This window comes from Magallana gigas, chromosome 1 (genome assembly GCF_963853765.1).
Source record: "Magallana gigas chromosome 1, xbMagGiga1.1, whole genome shotgun sequence".
In the NCBI taxonomy this organism is placed as follows: Eukaryota; Metazoa; Mollusca; class Bivalvia; order Ostreida; family Ostreidae; genus Magallana; species Magallana gigas.
The window spans coordinates 74,578,992-74,597,057 of record NC_088853.1 but is presented as its reverse complement, the minus strand read 5'-3'; the positions used below and the strand labels follow the sequence as shown (position 1 = coordinate 74,597,057).

The following is an 18,066-nucleotide window of genomic DNA, read 5'->3' as shown; positions in this document are numbered from 1 at the left end:
GTCCTTTTCGTTGGAATACGCATGCCCGACTTTACTGTACGTCATTCTGGACTACTACTGTAAAAAAAAACTGTACCATGTCAATTTCGTTTTATCATCTACATATGATCTGAAATTTTTTGTTTTGTTGTAAATGCTAAAATGTAATAGTAGCTTTTGTCCGATAATGCCAAGTAATTTCTAAAATCATAATAAATAGCTAGCTAGCTTTTCGTAACTATTTTCAAGCTCGTAAAACCATCTCGGATATGTTCCGAGCTTGCCGGAAATGCTCTAGAAGATACGATTGCTACAAAACACTACCATTTCTTATTTTTCAACTCAAAATTGGCATTACAACAAATACAGAATGATTAAAGAACAGTTAATGAGCTAGGCCATTGCCGATGTGAAACCCACTCTTATTCATCCATCTGAATTGAGACCCCAACACCACCCCCAACACAATTCCAGTGATCCACTGTGCCTTCCTATTAATGATAATCGATTCATCAAATTAAACCAATGTTTTAGAAATCTGCTTCTGTGTTTTATGAAGGCTTCAACGCTAGCTCACCAATTTTTTTAAAAATATAAGCTTGTGAAAACAATGGCATCTATTTGGTACTAGTAGTCAAAGTAAAAGGGGTTTTCAACTTCTATGTAAGCGGTTTATTTTACAAAAAAATTTAATTGTTTAGTGAAAGCCTCTCTCTCTCATTCTCTCTCTCTCTCTCTCTCTCTCTCTCTCTCTCTCTCTCTTCTCTCTCTCTCTCTCTCTCTCTCTAACAAAACATTATGTATTTAATACAACAAAGGACACTCAGAAATATTTCCAAACACAAACTCTCACCTGTATTTTCATGACTTTAAAACTCGTCCCTTGTTTTTTAAATTAGAAATTTAAACATTATTACACAAACAGCATATAAAACGTTCAACTTTACAGACACATACATATACCTGCTGGGTCCATTTAAAACCGATTGATTGACTTCAATGCATGTTTAAATCTATTCAGAAATTATTGTATCCGAAATCGAACCCTACCTTCCCGCCATTATTGATTTCGGTGCAGCTTTTATGTCTGTTGTCTTCTGTTCCAATATTATTATAAATTCATTAAGCTATGAAAGCTGTTAGAGAAAGTCTGCTTCGATGCGGCGCTTTTAATTAATTAACTCTCTATTAGGACGAGTAGATTCAAACACGGAGAAGATCTTGTATGGTTGTGTACAGCAGATGACATAAGCCGCCAAAGCAGGTACGAGTTATAGAGTGATTAATTATCTGAAACTGGTTGAAATACTTTCTCTTAAAATTATTGTTATTGATTATTTTAATTTTCTGTGTCTTTTTAACTTTTTTTTAATTATGAAAATGGATTTTACATAAATCATATCTTTATTCAATGTATTGATGCATTTTTAAAAACTAAAGTTTGTTTGTCCATCTTTAACGAAATTGTACCGACTCAGATGTCTTATTATCATTATCATTTCTTTAATAATGGTGTAGATGAGAATGTTTGGATCAATATACAGGGACATTCTTTTAATTCAGAAATTTGCTAATAAAAAAACCCCACCAGATATTACATGTAGTGATGGGTTATGTCTGCATCCAAGAAAAACAGCGGTGCCAACAAATCTAATCCCTCCTCTGAATCAAACTCCGGACTCAGCACCCCAAAGTCCGGAACCAAGACCCCCAGGCTGTCCGCCAAGTCACGGATTACATTTGCGCGGTAAGTTGCCGTTAAGCTTTCCCGCAATAATGTATGTAGACCATTTACTACATTATCAAAAGACACATCTATTTTTCTTTTATTTAGCATGCATTTATGCATCTCTCTCTCTCTCTCTCTCTCTCTCTCTCTCTCTCTCTCTCTCTCTCTCTCTCTCTCTCTCTCTCTCTCAGACATACACGTACATGTACAAGTACATACTAATACATTGATACATGAAATGAGTGTCGGCTCCGCTCTTATACAAACAACACCTGTGTTCCCCGACTTGACCTGGTTATTATTAATTCATTGTGTCTCCGCCCCGACAGTATCGCCCGTGCATTGTGTATCTACTCCTCTCGTTTGATCAATTGATTGTCACTGCGGTGTGCTAAACCAATAAACGATTGAGAGAGAATACAACAGGCGCCATATATCAAGGGGGGCTACTCAGTCATTTCCGGTTCCCAGGTTTCCAGATCCTTTAGTTCCCTTTTTTTTTGGTTGTATGAATTCCGATCATATTTTATTATTTAATTTTTTTAAATTTATTTAGTCTTTACACAAACCCTCTGCATTGATCACATCTATCATACAATAAAATGAATTTAAGTAGCATCGTATCTTTAAGTCTTCATGAAAAGAGTACTTATAGATGAAAAAAACAAAATTTGAAGACTTCAACGCTATCATTCTGGTTTAAATGCATGTTTAAAACCGTGCAACCCCACAAATACAGGCACGTAGCATCGTTTTTTAAAAGTGGGAGGGGGGGTCAGACTTATCCAAAAAATCTTGACAAGCAAAAACAAATAAAAAATTCAATTTTCCAAAATCTGTGGGTTGGGGGTGTGGGGCTGGCGTAGTACATGTATATCTAAGAAAAATAGTTGCTGCGAGAAACCCCCCCCCCCCCCGATGCTACGTGTACGTGCCTGCAATATGAGAAGGTTTGTTATGCATTAATTATTTTGATATGCCAACCTTCATCATTCAAACACTAAAAGATATTTTTTTTACTTAAACATTTTAATCAGATGGAATAAGTACATGATATATGTGAATTAACAAATTTGAAATTAAAAACAATGATCGTTGTTGAAAAATTTACTTGATTACATGTATATGTTGATAACCTTGAAATCAATGATATATGAATAAATTAAGAAATAGTAAAGATAAAGGAAGACTGAGGGAAGGACGGACGAATAAATGTAACTAGGTTATTTATCGATGAACCATTATGTTCTAAGTTTTAAGGTTCATACACTGTTTTGGTGGTTGAATCGATGGACTATTAGAGAAAATGGTACAAATACCAACCATGGTTTACCATTGTTTTAATGTGCTAATCAATGTATACTAGTAGCTAAGGTGGAAAAACACATCATCACAAAATGACTGACCTCTGATCGAAACGACATTTCGTTTAATTAAAAGACTTTATTGACGGCAAAATGTAACTTAATCCATAGCCGCAGGTGTACTATTCCACCTTAATAATTAATGAATTTATTCTAATAGTAAAATAAAACAGCTTGGAACTGTTTCGATCAGTTGTTAGGGGGGGGGGGAGGGGGTTGGGGGGTATGAATAAAACGCACCTGTTAATTCATGTACAAGTGCAGACCTACATGTATACCCCCCACCCTCCCTCTATATACCTACCTGTATATATGATGGCATTGTAAACATTACACTCTGGACAGGACGCTGGGAAAACTATTTAAGCCGCCATAAAGACCCAATAAAGGCCCAATAAAGTGTTCATTGTGTGGCCATTATCAAACCTCCACTAACAAAATCCCCGGTGACATTGTTACCACCGTGGACACTAACCGATGTAAAACGACGGGTAACCCCCCCCCCCCCCGGTCTCGAACAACAGACCGTAGCTGTCTGGTCGCCGCTGAGACAGCACGCGCATGATTACAGGATATAATTCACGCGCATGGATATGATATATAACACGCTTGCATAGATTTGGGATATAAATACAGGATGTGGTTCACGCGCGGGGATATATCGTGAAAAATTCACAAGCATGGATACAAGAAATAAATCACACACATGGGAATAGGATACAATTTACGCACACGTAAATAGGATACACATTACGCGTATGGAAATAGGATACGATTCACGCATATGTGAAAAAAGATCAATTCACTCGCATGGATATAGGATATTTTGTACTAATTGATTGAGTAAAAAAAACACAACGAATTGATCAAGAACGACTTATTAATTATTCATCATTAGTCGAAAAAATAAATGAATTTCCCGATGGAGGATATATCTTCGTTTACAGCTGATTTTATTTTGCTTGTCTCTGGATGTGATTTTTTGTGTTGATGCCATGCAAAAAAACTCGTAACAACGGATTTAATAGTGTGTTACGTACAGTATATATAAGAAACGTATACAATCACCTAATATATACCTACACAACCTGTTATACTATAGAAGGATGAAACTGTCCACATTGTCAAACAATCGTTAGCCCCGGTATAACGGATATATTGGTTTCACAGCTGATTTTGTTGCGGGACATTCCGAGATGTGATTTCTTGCAGAGGAAAATCTGGAGATTACGGACGTACACTATTTGTGTACCACGTATACTTACGTAGATATTTTTTCCCCCGACAGAGGATATATCCCATCTAATGGCGCCCCATTCTGTTGCCTGACAGTCCTGTAAGCTCATGGTATCTTGTGTTGATGCTAAGAAAAATACTCGGGACCACGAACCTATCTAATAGTATACCCTGTACATTATAGCAGACTGGTCAATTCTGTACATTCTGTGTGTCAAAAGTCTAATTGAACTCTCAGGATGAACCCCAACTCGAGGCGCGGATCCATTGTACACTCCGCGGGCGGGGATGTAAGGCGGGGATCTCTGAGCGTGGAATCCGTGGCGGGGGACTCCCGGAGATCAAGTATTTCCCGGTAAGTGACAGTCACTGTGACGTCATCAGATGGGCGGGGCGAGGTGTTTTATGCCTCTCTTAACAATACGCATAAGAAAAATTTATATTTTAGAAGCAAAATTATGGTCAGTTGTTTACATAATTTGATAATATACATTATTCTGTTCAATTTATATTCTTAACTGTACATGGTCCTAGAAAATGAAGCTAGAGTTCAGGACACATGAGACGTTCCTCAATTTAACATAATTTTCCTTGATATTTTATTCCTCATTTATGCTTTTGAATGCTTATAAATAAAGCCATACTATACATTTTGAATGGAACACTTTTTTCTAAATAAAAATACAATGTATTATGTAACATAAGAATATGATCATAAAATTGTGGAGATAGGAAAAAATAGCAAAAATGGAAGATAGGTTGCGACTGACCTTAAGATCAGGAAGGGGGATTGAAGGCGGGGGGGGGGGGGGTGTAATAGTAGAGCCAAACAGTAAGGATGATAAAAAAAAACCCTAATACCTTTCATGAACGTGTGTCCCTAGTCAACATGTAGCTAAAAGTTCTTTTAAAGCTATGATTATACTTTTGTAGAAAAGAAAATCTGAATTAGTCAAAAGATACTTTTTAATAAAAATATTCATGTTTTTGGCACTTCAATCTTAGATGGGGTGGGGCTAGGGAAGGGGAAGGGAGAATTTAATTTCATTAATTTGAAATTAAAATCTTAAATTTTAAAAGTAAAAATTTTACATATTTTACAGGGTGGGGGGGGGGGGTGCTTACACATATTAGATATCTGAATGAAGCAAATCATACTTTTCAGAGTAATTGAAAAACATCAATTGAGGCACCTAATTAATATTATTTAAAGTTTTTAAAAATAATAAAGTTAGAGAGGGAGAAGGTTTGACAGGTGGAAAAGCCCAAAACATATATACAGGTGATTGATCGTTCTAACAACTTGTGTACAGAACTAAAACAATTCACACCGATAAATAATGCAGACACTCTGGGGGTAGTTACATTTATTTCTGAAGTAGATAAAATGATATAGTTGGGTTTTCTTAAGGGTGCATTTAATCAAATATCGCCAGCATAAGCTTCCTGATGACCAAGATCTGCACTTAACTGACCTTTGATTGAGGACTGTCACATTCTTTGATCCTTGTTGGATCCTTAAGATAGAACAAATGTCAATGGTATCATTACATACAGGAATAGCTGGCATTTAAACACTTATGTAGACATGACAGTCTTTGTCATTTACAACCTCCCTCGTATTTTCACCCAAAGTATTTAAAATGTTGTGCACATATACATGCACTCTGAATAAAATAAGCTATATCAGAACGGATGATTATAATCTCATTAATATACATGTGTGTACATCACTGAAATTTTGGGTGGAGAAATTGTTGGGTAATTTTATCCACATTACCCCCCCCCCCCTTCCCCATAAAATAACTTTTAATTTGAATTTTAACGAGCCTTGAATGATCGGTGAGATGCATGGGACACATCCATTTTGTGACGTACACTAGTATATCTCTCTGTCTATCTGCCCCCCCCCCCCTCCCCTTTCCTCACTTACCTATAAATACTGATTATTTAAGTGTACAGTATGTAGACGTGCAGGATACAAGAGGGCTCTTACAAAACCTTTATTATTTAAACCCCTCCCCTATTTGTCCTCCCATAGTTTCCGATGTGCGCACATTTGCATTTTATTGCTAATTAGCACAAATGCACAAATTTGTCTCTCTCTCTCTCTCTCTCTCTCTCTCTCTCTCGTTTTTCTCTCTCTCTCTCTCTTGTTTCGTCTCTCTCTCTCTCTCTCTCTCTCTCTCGCTCTCTCTCTCTCTCTCTCTCTCTCCAAGAAATTGTGGATATTTTGCTATTTATTATATTCCTCATGCATCGATTAATAGTAGTAGTTACTGAATAAAAAATGTAAAGGCTAAAAGAAAAGATAGGGCAGGTGGGGGGAGGTGCATCCATTTAAGGAAAAAGTATTTAGACAGCAAGCTAACCGTGAAATTCAAAGACGTACAAGCACTGTCATTTAAACATAAACATTTTCTTTCCATTAATTTAAAATTTCCCGTTGCACACAGTTGGTCATCGTGTCTATTGGTTTTGTCCGGAGAAGACAAAACTTTTAAATCCGGATAAAAAACAGTATTTAGGTAAGCGGATCATAATTTGATACGACTTAACGCCTGTTAAATCAGCGAGGCATTGTGTTTTGCCGAAGAATCCTGATTTTCATAACAAAATAAAAATAACAATATAATACAAGACTTAATTAAGAACCACCTCTGAACTGTTGAAACTACCATTGACAGAAGAGCTTCAAGTATGTATTATCCCCTTTCCTCATTATAACATTCAACAGTAATAAATGTGAAAGTAGCCGCACAAATATTATTGTTGAATCGTCTAGAATGGAATTGAAACTTGTTATAAATGATTATCTTCCTTATTTCCTGAGATAGCTCAAGACAAGCTAGAATTCTTTTCAACGAACGTTATAATGAAACGGTGTGGTCATTTAAAAAAAAATACATTGTCAAATAAATCGAACACTTTAGACATTAAACAAGATTAATGGGGGAACAGTCTTCTTACTCTTGTTTACAATCTAACTGACAAACTATTTTCTGTCGCGGCTTAATTGATATTGATCGCTGAGTAAACCGGCTCGTGACTGATTAGACACATCTTTCTGTGTGTATTCAGACTCAGGATAATTTCATCTAAATCACCCATGAGATCAGAGCTTTGTTTTCTCTTCGATTGGACATCTTACTAAATCGTCGAGGATTTCCGCAAGAATGTGAAATTAAACTTAAGGATTTTATCTCTCGTTCAAGACGAAATCTGAAACATCGACGCTTAGGAATAAACGATAATATGAAATGTTTCTATAGTTCTTGTTAAAAATTCAAAATTTTGAACCTTTCATCTGAAGTGCTTTAAGGACTTTGTTTCGGTTTCACCTGATTATACCGGATTCTTAACCCTTTTAAACCGGATTCCTTTGACTTCAAAATGTCTACCCAGAAGCCAAGCTTCCTTAGGTATGTCATTCTATAATATTTTTACTTTTATGATTTTTTACCTCTCCAAGAAAAAAATGTCAAACGTATTGTTTGATCAAATATTGTAAAATTTGATAATTCTTAACCGGTGAGTGTACATTTTGATTATAATGTGCTTTTATCTGCATATACATGTAAATATCGACAGGTGCCCAATATCCATCTTAAACTTTATGTTAAACTGTGTTGCAACTTGCAAATATTTACCTTGTTCTTATTCAAGCTTCCTTGGAAAAACCGCCCCATCGTTTTATATATATATACATTGTATATGCATGTAACCTTAAATTTGTGAAATTCTTTTAAGAGGGAAAAAACCCAGAACAAAACGAATGCATCATCAATGAAAAAAGGCACAGTACAAAGTTTTATACGATACGCAAAAATGTCGAACTGTTACGTGAACTTTTTTTTTCATTAAAGAGTAGTAATTCTAATGCATTTTAGAAAAAAATATTTAAACTATTCTGTATGTACAAAAATAATGATTGATAAGATAAACAATATAAAAAACTAATTAAGATAATACTAAAGAAAAGGATTATAGAGAAAAGAACGAAAAATGTTGAATTAAGAGAGAGGAAAATATGGATTTTGATCTGCGGTGCATATTTCTCTGCTCAAAGATGTTGTCAAATTAATGACAGAGTCATTCATTGCATTTATTACTTTTTAAACGCCGCGCAGCAATAAAATCCCTAAAATTAACAACTCCCAATTACGACAATAAAAAAAAACACTTCTCCCAAGACGGAAGTTGGTCGTTCTATTACAGAAAACTTTGTAATAAACAGAAAAAAATAAAATGACATCATATCACACAACTTCAGTTTCTCTGGTTGATCAGCCCTTCGATTTTTTTTAGAAAAAAAATGAAATTGTTTTCTTCTGTTATTTCAACGTGAAAACGTTAAAAGGAATGCATATATCGTAGGAGTTTGACACATTTGAATACAGTGTAAACGTTAACAAACATAATGTTTGCGTGCGAGGCATTTTCGCGAGGTCGTGAGATCCTCGACTCCCCTGGTGCGTATTTCTCGCCATGAACCAGACAACTCCTTGGCGTGTGGATATTACTTACTCATCCCCTCCGCGCCCCGAAGGACGCATGGGGCCGTCGTATGGATATTGTTGATTCCTAATTAAACGCGAGAAACTAATAACAGCGTAAAATCGTGAAAAGCATATCTCGCGTTTGAATTTTAAAATCTCTCTTTTATTTTTCGGACAGATGTTAACTATACTCTGTCCCGAGTTTTTGCTTCCACAACTTTTTGCTTGATAGTTCAATAATAGTTAATACCTTTGTGCTCAAACTGCGTTTATCCACTAATATGAAAAATGTCTGTATCATCTCTTTTGAAACGCCCCCTCTACCGCTTCAGGTTTCAGTACACATCCCAAAAAAGAAAGTCTACGGGGATACTGCATTGCATCAGCCATTAACAAGCCCGGATGATAACGTTGAAAAATTGCGCGAGGTTTCCCGAGTACTTCCGAATGGAGAAAAGATATAAACATTTCCCATTATAAATCTCCGTAATTTGTTTTTGTTCCTGTGAACTTTTATGAGTGAAAAATTATAATTGTTCAATGAAGATATCTTGGATAATTTCCATTTCATCGATTTTAACTGTATATCTTTCACATGTATGTGTATTTTTATTTAAAATCATCAAAAAATGATGGAAGCAATCACTTGGGACGGACTTTAAAAGAAACTATGTTAAAACGTCGTCAAATAATTCATGGAAATCCATGACCCCCCCCCCCCTCCCCCGCTTTCGTAGTAAAATAAATTTCAACGATGAAATTCCCAAGGGACACTACCTCCCCCACCTATCCAGCCACTCCCGAAAAATTTAGATTATTGAGAATCAAACTGGATCTCAATACCTGAGTATCCGTCAATGACCAGACAACGCCTGGTTTGATGTTTTCCCACATTCTACATCTGTCAGTCAAGAAGTTTTTGTGACCCCCTCCCCCTCCTCGCGGAGTAATGAATACTAGTATTCCAATGATCCCCCACAGGGTCCCTGTATCTCCCCCTCGTTCCGTGACCCGCGAGTATCACGGATTTAAAACCCTCTGTTCTTTCGTCTGAACCCCGTCATGTCGGCAAACGGACCAAAAATCATCGAGATCACACGAGCGTTTTGATGCTCGTAAAAGATAACATTGTTTTAGTGATATTTAATTGACTCTGACTGAAAGCGTGCGCGCTGTGCGTCTCTTCAAGTGTGTCGATGAATGATAAATCTAGACCTCTTTGATCCTGAGATTTTTTTTTCTTTTTAATTTGACAAAACTGATGAATTAACATACACACACAGTGTATCTCTGGCATTTGTTTAATTGTTTTTACACACACCGATTTTTTCCCTTAGTTGATAAATAGCTGTCAAAAATCTCCAAAGTATTTTTTTCTGAACGGCTTCGTTTAGTTTTGAACATTTCCAGCGACTAATGTTTAATGCTTGCTGTGTATAAGCCGCATTAGGTTGAAATATTCCTTGGTTGACATTGCTGTATAATCCGCCGACTGTGGATTATCGCTTTAATTAGTTGCATTCAATTAACACGACTTGAATTAACGCCGATCGAGGAAACACAACAGTTGGTACTGCAGTGTGTGTTGTATACAAGCTAACCCTGAGGACTGGAATTAGGATGGAAACAAACTCTCTCCTGATTTGTGAAATTTCTAAAGCTTCACTCGGTTCCAACTTTGAGTAGTTTTCCGGAAAAACATAAAATCTGGATATCTTTTGATTTGATCTTAATTTCATATGGTGTGCAACAGTGCATTATTAATTAAATAAATGCTACAGAAATCAGAACCAGGACGGGAAGAATAGTGAAATAACTTCCAAATGTAACGCTGCAGTATTTCATTGTGTTCACATTATATCCCAGAGAAAAGCGCTGGATTGTATTCTTCGGGTGGAAGAACAGAGATACAGCTCCACATTACACTTTGTAGTAATTAACCAATCTACCCCAAGTCTGAGCCCGCACTGTACGGTTTGTGATGTCCAAAGCTAAAGGGTCATTTTTCAAGTAAGTGGGAGTGCGTGCGTACCAATGTTCTGATCATTAATCCGGAGGGGGGGGGGGGGGGGTTGGAGTGACATTATTCCGGGGGTGGTGGTAGGAGTGACATTACTCCGGAAGGGGGGGGGGATAGGAGTGACATTATCCGGGGGTGGGGTTGGTGGTCATTATTTCGGTAGGGGGGGGGGATTTTTATATGTTTAGTTGGAGAGTGATGGCTCGGAGGTCTTCATAATGACACACACTTCTATTTGCTATAATTCCAGCTTTGAATATCGAAAAACGGAAAGGGGAGGGGGGGGGGGGGTAATTGTTTGATTGTTTGTGCATGTACTTAGTATGCTCAACAACAAAATGGTGATTCGGTTTAAATGATTTAAATTTTATGTCTGTAAATATATCCCATTTCAATATACATGTACATGTACAGTATTTTTCCGTTGATGTAATTTACATATGAGTGTACCGGTCAGGTCTTTAAAAAAAGTATCTGTCCGATGACAGTCAATAGTGGTTATAGCTGAACACCGGTCGTAGATGGACCCTGTCACACAGGTACCGGTATATAAAACCATTTTAACAACAGCTTGGACTTTAGGTAGTTGTGACAAACGGCAATGTGACGTAGGTCTAACTGTCTATTTCGTTGTAGGCCACTCAGCCATGGCTCTTTGATATCAACAGGATTTGTCTGGCTTTTTCGCGAAGACTACGCAATCAGTGTATACTTTGCTTGAAACCAGCGTCATTTTAACTTGTTTTGACGCAAGAAATAGATTGTTACATTTTACTGAAAGTCCAAGGTCTTGTTAAAAAGGTTCTAAACCCTTCGATTTCGTTACACCTTAAAATCGTGGCCGACGCGTAGTATTCCTTTGGTGACCATCATATGTTATGCATTTATTTCTTATTGTATGTGCATATTCTGTTTGTAAATAATGCATTGGCCAATTTATCTGATGCTAGTATTCTCCAGTTTTGAAAAAAAAGTGCGTACAATTTGAAAATTTCATCGCGACCGAGTAAAAGGGCGAGGCAAGATGTTCGTCCTTTACAGCGAAGTACTTTGATCAGCTGTTGAACTTTTATAGAGGCTGTAGAGACAGCAGTGATGAAAGAGAAATATGGCGGGCAGTGCCACATTACGAGCGATGTTCAGCTTTAAGATACAGTGGTTGGATAAAAGGAAAGTTAAAACATGATACACATAGTTGCATGTCAAAACATCCGGCCTGAAGTTGTGAGGATGAGATGGGGAGGTGCGAATTCACTGTACATTGTATTTGATGGCGCTTCATATTAACTGTCTCAGCATGTTTGATTAAGGGGGACGGATGATCGTGGCCATTTGTAGACTGTTTTTTATCTCCTTTTGAAGAAGAATTCTGTGTAAAGATATAGAAAACATTTTTTTTTATTTAAAAGCTAAAGTTTACGAAAGTTTTCTATACTATATATGTAAATATTAGGTTTTAATTGAAAAAATAAAATCTAACATATTAAGTATTTGGTAGTTCGTACTCCTTAAGCTCTCGCAGCTTAAACTAAATTTACGTGCAATTTATGATATAAATATAATGTATATTATTGGGTCTACATAATATATAAATTATATAGAAAATGCCAATTCGAGTCGTGAAGCAAAAGAGAGAAAGGGTAAAAGGTTATAGAGTACTAAGTGTGTTCCGTTGACATTTTATGATAATTCTCAACATGTGCGGATTCAGAAAATTTCCAGATTGGAGGGGTTTTGAGGAATGATTATGTTTGCCGGGGTGGGAGGGGGGTGAGAGTGAGGAGATCTGACGCCTTTTTTATCTAGTCTAATTTCACTGTGAATTTTTCAGCGCATGCTCAGTCATAAGACTAACGACTGTGGAAAGATGGCGCTTCATCACCTAGATCACTATATGTAGTGTCTAGGTTTACATGGCTATTGAAACGTTAACGTCTTTATCAAATGCAAAACAAAAATAACTGTACGCCAATCTTTTGTATTCATATGTATACATGTAAAAAAGATTCAGTATAAGCTAGCTTTTTTATTCATATGCATACATGTAAAAAATGATTCAAACTGAGATTATCGTAATCGCGACCTAGAAGCACTGTTTACAAGATTCCATGTCTACTTTGCCTCGTTTTCAGTCCTTTTTTTTTTAATAAATTAAATAATCAGATTAAGGGATTAGATTAACAATGTTTTGACGCCTTTTTAACAACATGACAAGTGTTAAATAAATTCGGTCAAGAAAGAATTCGTTATATCACGGTGGACAACCAAAGGAATGCTTTAAAGCTATGACTTTATGGCGAGCGCGCGAGAGAGAGAGAGAGAGAGAGAGAGAGAGGGAGGGAGGGAGAGAGAGGGGAGAGAGAGAGAAAGAGAGAGAGAGGACAAGAGAGAGACAGACAGACAATCAGACAGACAGAGAAAGAGAACAAAATTAGATAGCCGATAAACGCAAATGGTTTTCATTAATTCTTTTTTTTTTATAACAAAACACATATACTATAAGAAGAGTGTCTAACTAGACAAACATAAGCCCCTTCCTATTTCTACGCTTCTCCAAAATTAACAACAACATGGCAAAACTTTAACGTTTACCCCCCCCCCCCCCCCAATAAAAAAAAAAAAAAGAAAAGACAAAAAGAAAACACAACTGTAAATCAACAACCAAACAAAATATCCACAAACATTAATATTGAGTATCTTGCTAGGGCAGGGTTGTAAAGTACTGTCATCAGGCACGTAACTCCGATTTTGAAAGTGGGAGCCAGACTATCTATAACTTCAGTTTCACTCTTCATTTTCTTTCTTTTTTTGCAATCCATTTTTTTTTCATCTCCCAAAAAAGTGTGTGGCGGGGGGGGGGGGGCAACTCCATGATAATTAATTTTTTTTATTACAAATTTAAGAAAATTAGTTGCTGCGAGAAAAAGTTGGAGGGGGGGGGGGGGCTGCAGTAAATACACAAGTGAAAAGCTGTCAATGTGACAGCAAACCGGGTTTTCTTTTATGTGAAATGTATCCATAATCCATGTCAACCCGTATCCAGTGAAATGGTGTACCCTATATGCAATATTTTGCCAAAAAGTGACTAAGTTCAAAAGCTGGTATTTTTTTCACGAATTATCAGAAATCAAAATCCTAGCAATATGCACACCTCTGATATATGTACAATTGATCTGCGAAACAACAACTTCCTATCTTGAAAACTGTATGAGGAGTTATCCGTACAATGAGGGTACCCTTTTGGCAGCATCCCGCCCGCCCGCCCGCTCGCCCGCCATTTTCACCATTTTAATAACCGGATTTTTCCTTCGGAAAACCCGGTTAAAAATTGAAAACATGACAGTGCCAAATAGATGAGATAGGATGTAGTTTTGGAGATTGTCTGTTGAGGCGGTGTTGTTAAATCAAGCGTCAATATATGTTCTTTTAATTAAAAATAAAAATCTAGCGCCGTTAATCCAGTTAATCCTTGTTAATCCCATTGACTTCCTGTGATAATCTTCAAACGCCATTACAAGACTATATAGCCAAGGTGTGTTCATTGAGTAGGATTTCTCTTGGCTTCATGCTCACTTTTGTGAGAAATAATAAATCTTTGGTTCCAAGTTGCACGTGACCGTTGACTTTGTGACCACTCTTCCACACCCCCACCCCCGGGGCCTGCACTGTGTAAGGAAGTAACATGACCACCTCACGACCGACGTTCTACAGGTAGGCGTATATACACGTACTAGTTGGTCATTTGTAATTCAATCAAAACGATTCTGTTTACAAGACAGTGGCGTCGGAAGCAAATTGACTTATCCAACATCTGGACAAGCAAAAAAAAAAAAGAAAAAAGAAAAAAAGAGGTCTTCAATGTTATGATTCCACTGGGGGGGGGGGTGTCCCCCTAGCCCCCCCCCCCCCTCCCGGTTCCAACGCCTATACAAGATAAATGGTTGTATTGTACACTTGTCGTTTATAGCAAGCGTATGAGTTAGAGTTACAGATCAGAACCGCGTCTAACGTCTTAATCTTATGTTTTTATTTATCCGTTTTTCTGTTTCTGTTCAAGCACCCTAAAGTCATCATTGTAGTTCAAATCTACACGAACATACAGTAAAAACGGATTGCTTATTTTTTTAGGGGTGTTTTTTTTAGTTTTATTTTTTGTTTGTTTTTGTGTTGGAAGTTGGTGTATGGTAAAAAAATGATAAGATTTTGGTACACTTGTATAGAGGGTGGGCTTAATTTAGAACTTTGATATCTTGTGTTCATGAGCGGCCTTTTTCATTTAGGATTTGAAATTCCATATTGCAATCTTTTTGTATATAGTATAATGCCAGAAAAAGATACACAATACAGAAAAAAAAATCACCATCATTTTAAATCAAAGTAAGATGTGCATTGTATATTAAATAAGACAACAATCTTATTTGTTGAAAACAATAACATATTACAAAACATAAGCCGTTCACATAGAACAGAAACGTCATCGTCCATGCACGCGTCAAAAGTCAAGTGACAGTTACTTGGAGCAGACGACACAAGACACATACTGGCCCTCGGTGTATGGGGGACAGGGCAGTGACCCACATTTAGCTCTGACGGGAAAAATCAGTCTGCCGTCTGCGTTAACGGCGCGCGTACCCTCGAAATATTCAGCGTCCAGTGCCACACAAATATAATCTGACCCCGAGTAGTCGGACCTCTCTGCACTAAGGAATCCTTTGTACTGGACGATCCAGTTGTGTGGACACGACAGCTTTGCCGGAATCATAATAGCGGAAGCGGAAGTGTACGCGTGGCAGACTGCGCATGGGACATCGTCATCGTAGGCGACCTGTTGGTAGTTTAACTGGTACTCAGCTCCAAATATATAGGCGGTGTTGGGGTCTGTTTTGGAGGGAAAATCCCCTGGAAGTGAGTCCGGATCATGCGGTAAACATAGAGTTGTGACGCCACTTCCTTTCTGACTGTACATGCCACCTCCGGTGATTCCTAAAAGGAAATTGCAGTTTAATGAATATTTAATTTCGTGGATTAACTATAGAAAGAAATCCACGAAAATTTGTATTCAACAAATATTGATGAAACCGCAGTATATTACGCCTGACGTATGAATTGAATCTAATGTAATATGAATGTGAACCATTCTTGAGATGTTTTAGCTGAGTAGAGTTCAATATAGAGATATAAGTGAGGTTTTGCTGTCCTCTATGACATGAGAGTTTTACCTGAGTATAGAGTGTCCGTCCCATTGACTGCCGGACAGTTCTTCTTCCCCCAGATAGTGAACACAGCGCCTTAAATGGAAAGCATACAATGGCTCAATTTGATGTCAATAACTTGTCATTGCAAAAGCGTTTTGTCCCTGACCGTAACCTGACCGTAACGTGGCCGTAACATGAACGTAACATGAACGTAACATGAACGTAACATGAACGTTACATGAACGTAACGTGGCTGTAACATGAACGTAACATGAACGTAACGTGGCCGTAACATGAACGAAACCTGACCGTAACGTGGCCGTAACATGAACGTAACGTGAACGTAACGTGGCCTTACCTGACTATGCAAATATCCGGATTTCATTACTTGAGTAAACCTGTTCACTATAATTAATTTGTGAAAAAGAAACACCAGAAAATATTAATGATCTTACGCTTCTAAATTATTCTGTATTGTTCATAAACTATCATTAGTCATATGGACATTTGACCTTAAATTGTAGAAAATTATCATATCATAAATCTCACAAATTGAACGATACTGTATTGTATTGATAATCCTACACTAGTGCTATTTATTCCTGCACTATAAACTTTTCTTTTATTCCCGTAAGGTCACTACATGTTTGTATGAATTTGAACTCCCCCCGGATATTGATGATCTCACACAATTTGTTCATGCATTCTAAAATGGTGTCACTGTGTAGAAAAATGAACCATCTCCGAATATTAACGATCTTCAGTGGCGGATCTAAGATTTGTTGACAGAGGGGGCCAATTGGCTGGGGGTCTGGATGGCGCCTTGAGGCCTCCATAGGGTTCAGTGGAAAGCATTGGAATGGGGGCAGGGGGCGAATCACGTTTTTTAGCTATTCTATTCTAGCTACATTTGACATAATATAAAATCGAAGGATAGCCGATTTCATGTAGATCTATTAATCATTACATATGATCACAAAAGGGGCGGGCCCCCGTCCTCTCTAGATCCGCCGGTGCTCTTACATAAGTTGTATATTTTTCCGTGCAGTAAAACCGTCGATCAATTCTCTACTCTTACCCCTGTAGTTTAAAATTATGATCACAAAGTGGAGGGGGAGGGGGGGGGGGCTCCCCGCCATCTCTTAATCCGCCAGTGGTCGTACATTACTAATATCTGCTCTACTCTTACCAGCACGTGACTGTGTGGGCGTGGTCCGCGCCTCAAGGACCTGGATCCGCCTCTGTAACTCCTCCAGTTGCAACTGCATCGCGTGAGGGTCGCTTAGCAACAGACGCCTGTTCCGCCCACCACCTGCCGTATGCCCCTCCCCTATACATCCCAAACATACCCCTAATACAAACAGAACTGGCGACATTGTCTCTGATAATATTAGGGACGAATTATGTTCGCTGTGATATAATTACTGATAAGGAATAGTTCCACACGTTTGACCTTAAAAGCTTAAACCAGAAATGTCGGTCTTGAGAAAAACTTTCAATTGCCGGTTCACAGTTGTGTCCACATGAGGCATCCGGCAACTTTTACTATTTGCGCACGCATTGCAACTTTTACTATTTGCGCACGCATTGCAACTTTTACTATTTGCGCACGCATTGCGCCTTGCACTTCTTTATTTACTATGCAGGACAGCGTCATGTAAATCCTTAATTAAATGTTCTTTACTAAAAACAGTATTTTAATGTGTTTGTAAACATCCTCACACTTACATGATGATGATAATCATGTGTTTCTTTACACGCGAAAGAACCGGAAGTACAATTCGAGAGCAATGTTTATTCAATCTTTGCTATTTCGGAAATAGACAAAACGGCGGGATATATCTTATTTATCATGTACCATTACTTTCAAAGGAATACTTGTCTATAATTCATTCATTGTATTTATATATTATTTGGCTAGATCGATGTAAGTAGAAAGTTGGTCAATACATCTTCCCACTTCAAGGGTTATATAGGAGGGAAGATTGGGTTGATATTGCGATAGGTATTTCCTTTATCTTGCAGCACGTTATGGATAAGCATT

General features: G+C 37.5%; 2 protein-coding genes across 38 annotated transcripts in view; one reads left to right on the top strand and one right to left on the bottom strand.

Annotated features, from left to right (window-relative positions):
• The first annotated feature begins 1,548 nt into the window (after window positions 1-1,548).
• LOC105336913 (leucine-rich repeat-containing protein 71) overlaps window positions 1,549-18,066 on the top strand; it is a 56,653-nt gene continuing 40,135 nt past the window's right edge. For 7 of the 37 annotated variants that reach the window (XM_034464876.2, XM_034464880.2, XM_034464879.2 and 4 more), the window contains exon 1: window positions 1,557-1,726. In XM_034464876.2, the coding sequence (XP_034320767.2) occupies window positions 1,593-1,726 (134 nt within the window). In that variant the 5' untranslated portion in view covers window positions 1,557-1,592. Of the gene's footprint in view, window positions 1,727-3,823; window positions 4,664-7,318; window positions 7,731-10,226; window positions 10,818-14,342; window positions 14,539-18,066 lie in introns of those variants that run through there. The other 30 variants (XM_034464874.2, XM_034464872.2, XM_034464884.2 and 27 more) reach the window with 18 other exon arrangements.
• LOC105336887 (uncharacterized) lies at window positions 15,137-17,537 on the bottom strand. The gene is made up of 3 exons (XM_011441372.4): window positions 17,212-17,537; window positions 16,047-16,115; window positions 15,137-15,810 (listed from the first exon to the last, which is right to left on the bottom strand). The coding sequence occupies exons 1-3, from the start codon at window positions 17,396-17,398 to the stop codon at window positions 15,338-15,340; spliced, it is 729 nt and encodes a 242-aa protein (XP_011439674.3). The 5' UTR covers window positions 17,399-17,537; the 3' UTR covers window positions 15,137-15,337.

Bases quoted from the DNA above. Each gene is read 5' to 3' on its own strand.
- LOC105336887 (XM_011441372.4), bottom strand. From the start codon at position 17,398: ATGTCGCCAGTTCTGTTTGTATTAGGGGTATGTTTGGGATGTATAGGG. The intron at 16,116-17,211 runs GTAAGAGTAGAG...TTTCCATTTAAG, and splicing joins GCCCACACAGTCACGTGCTG to GCGCTGTGTTCACTATCTGG. The intron at 15,811-16,046 runs GTAAAACTCTCA...ATTTCCTTTTAG, and splicing joins GACGGACACTCTATACTCAG to GAATCACCGGAGGTGGCATG.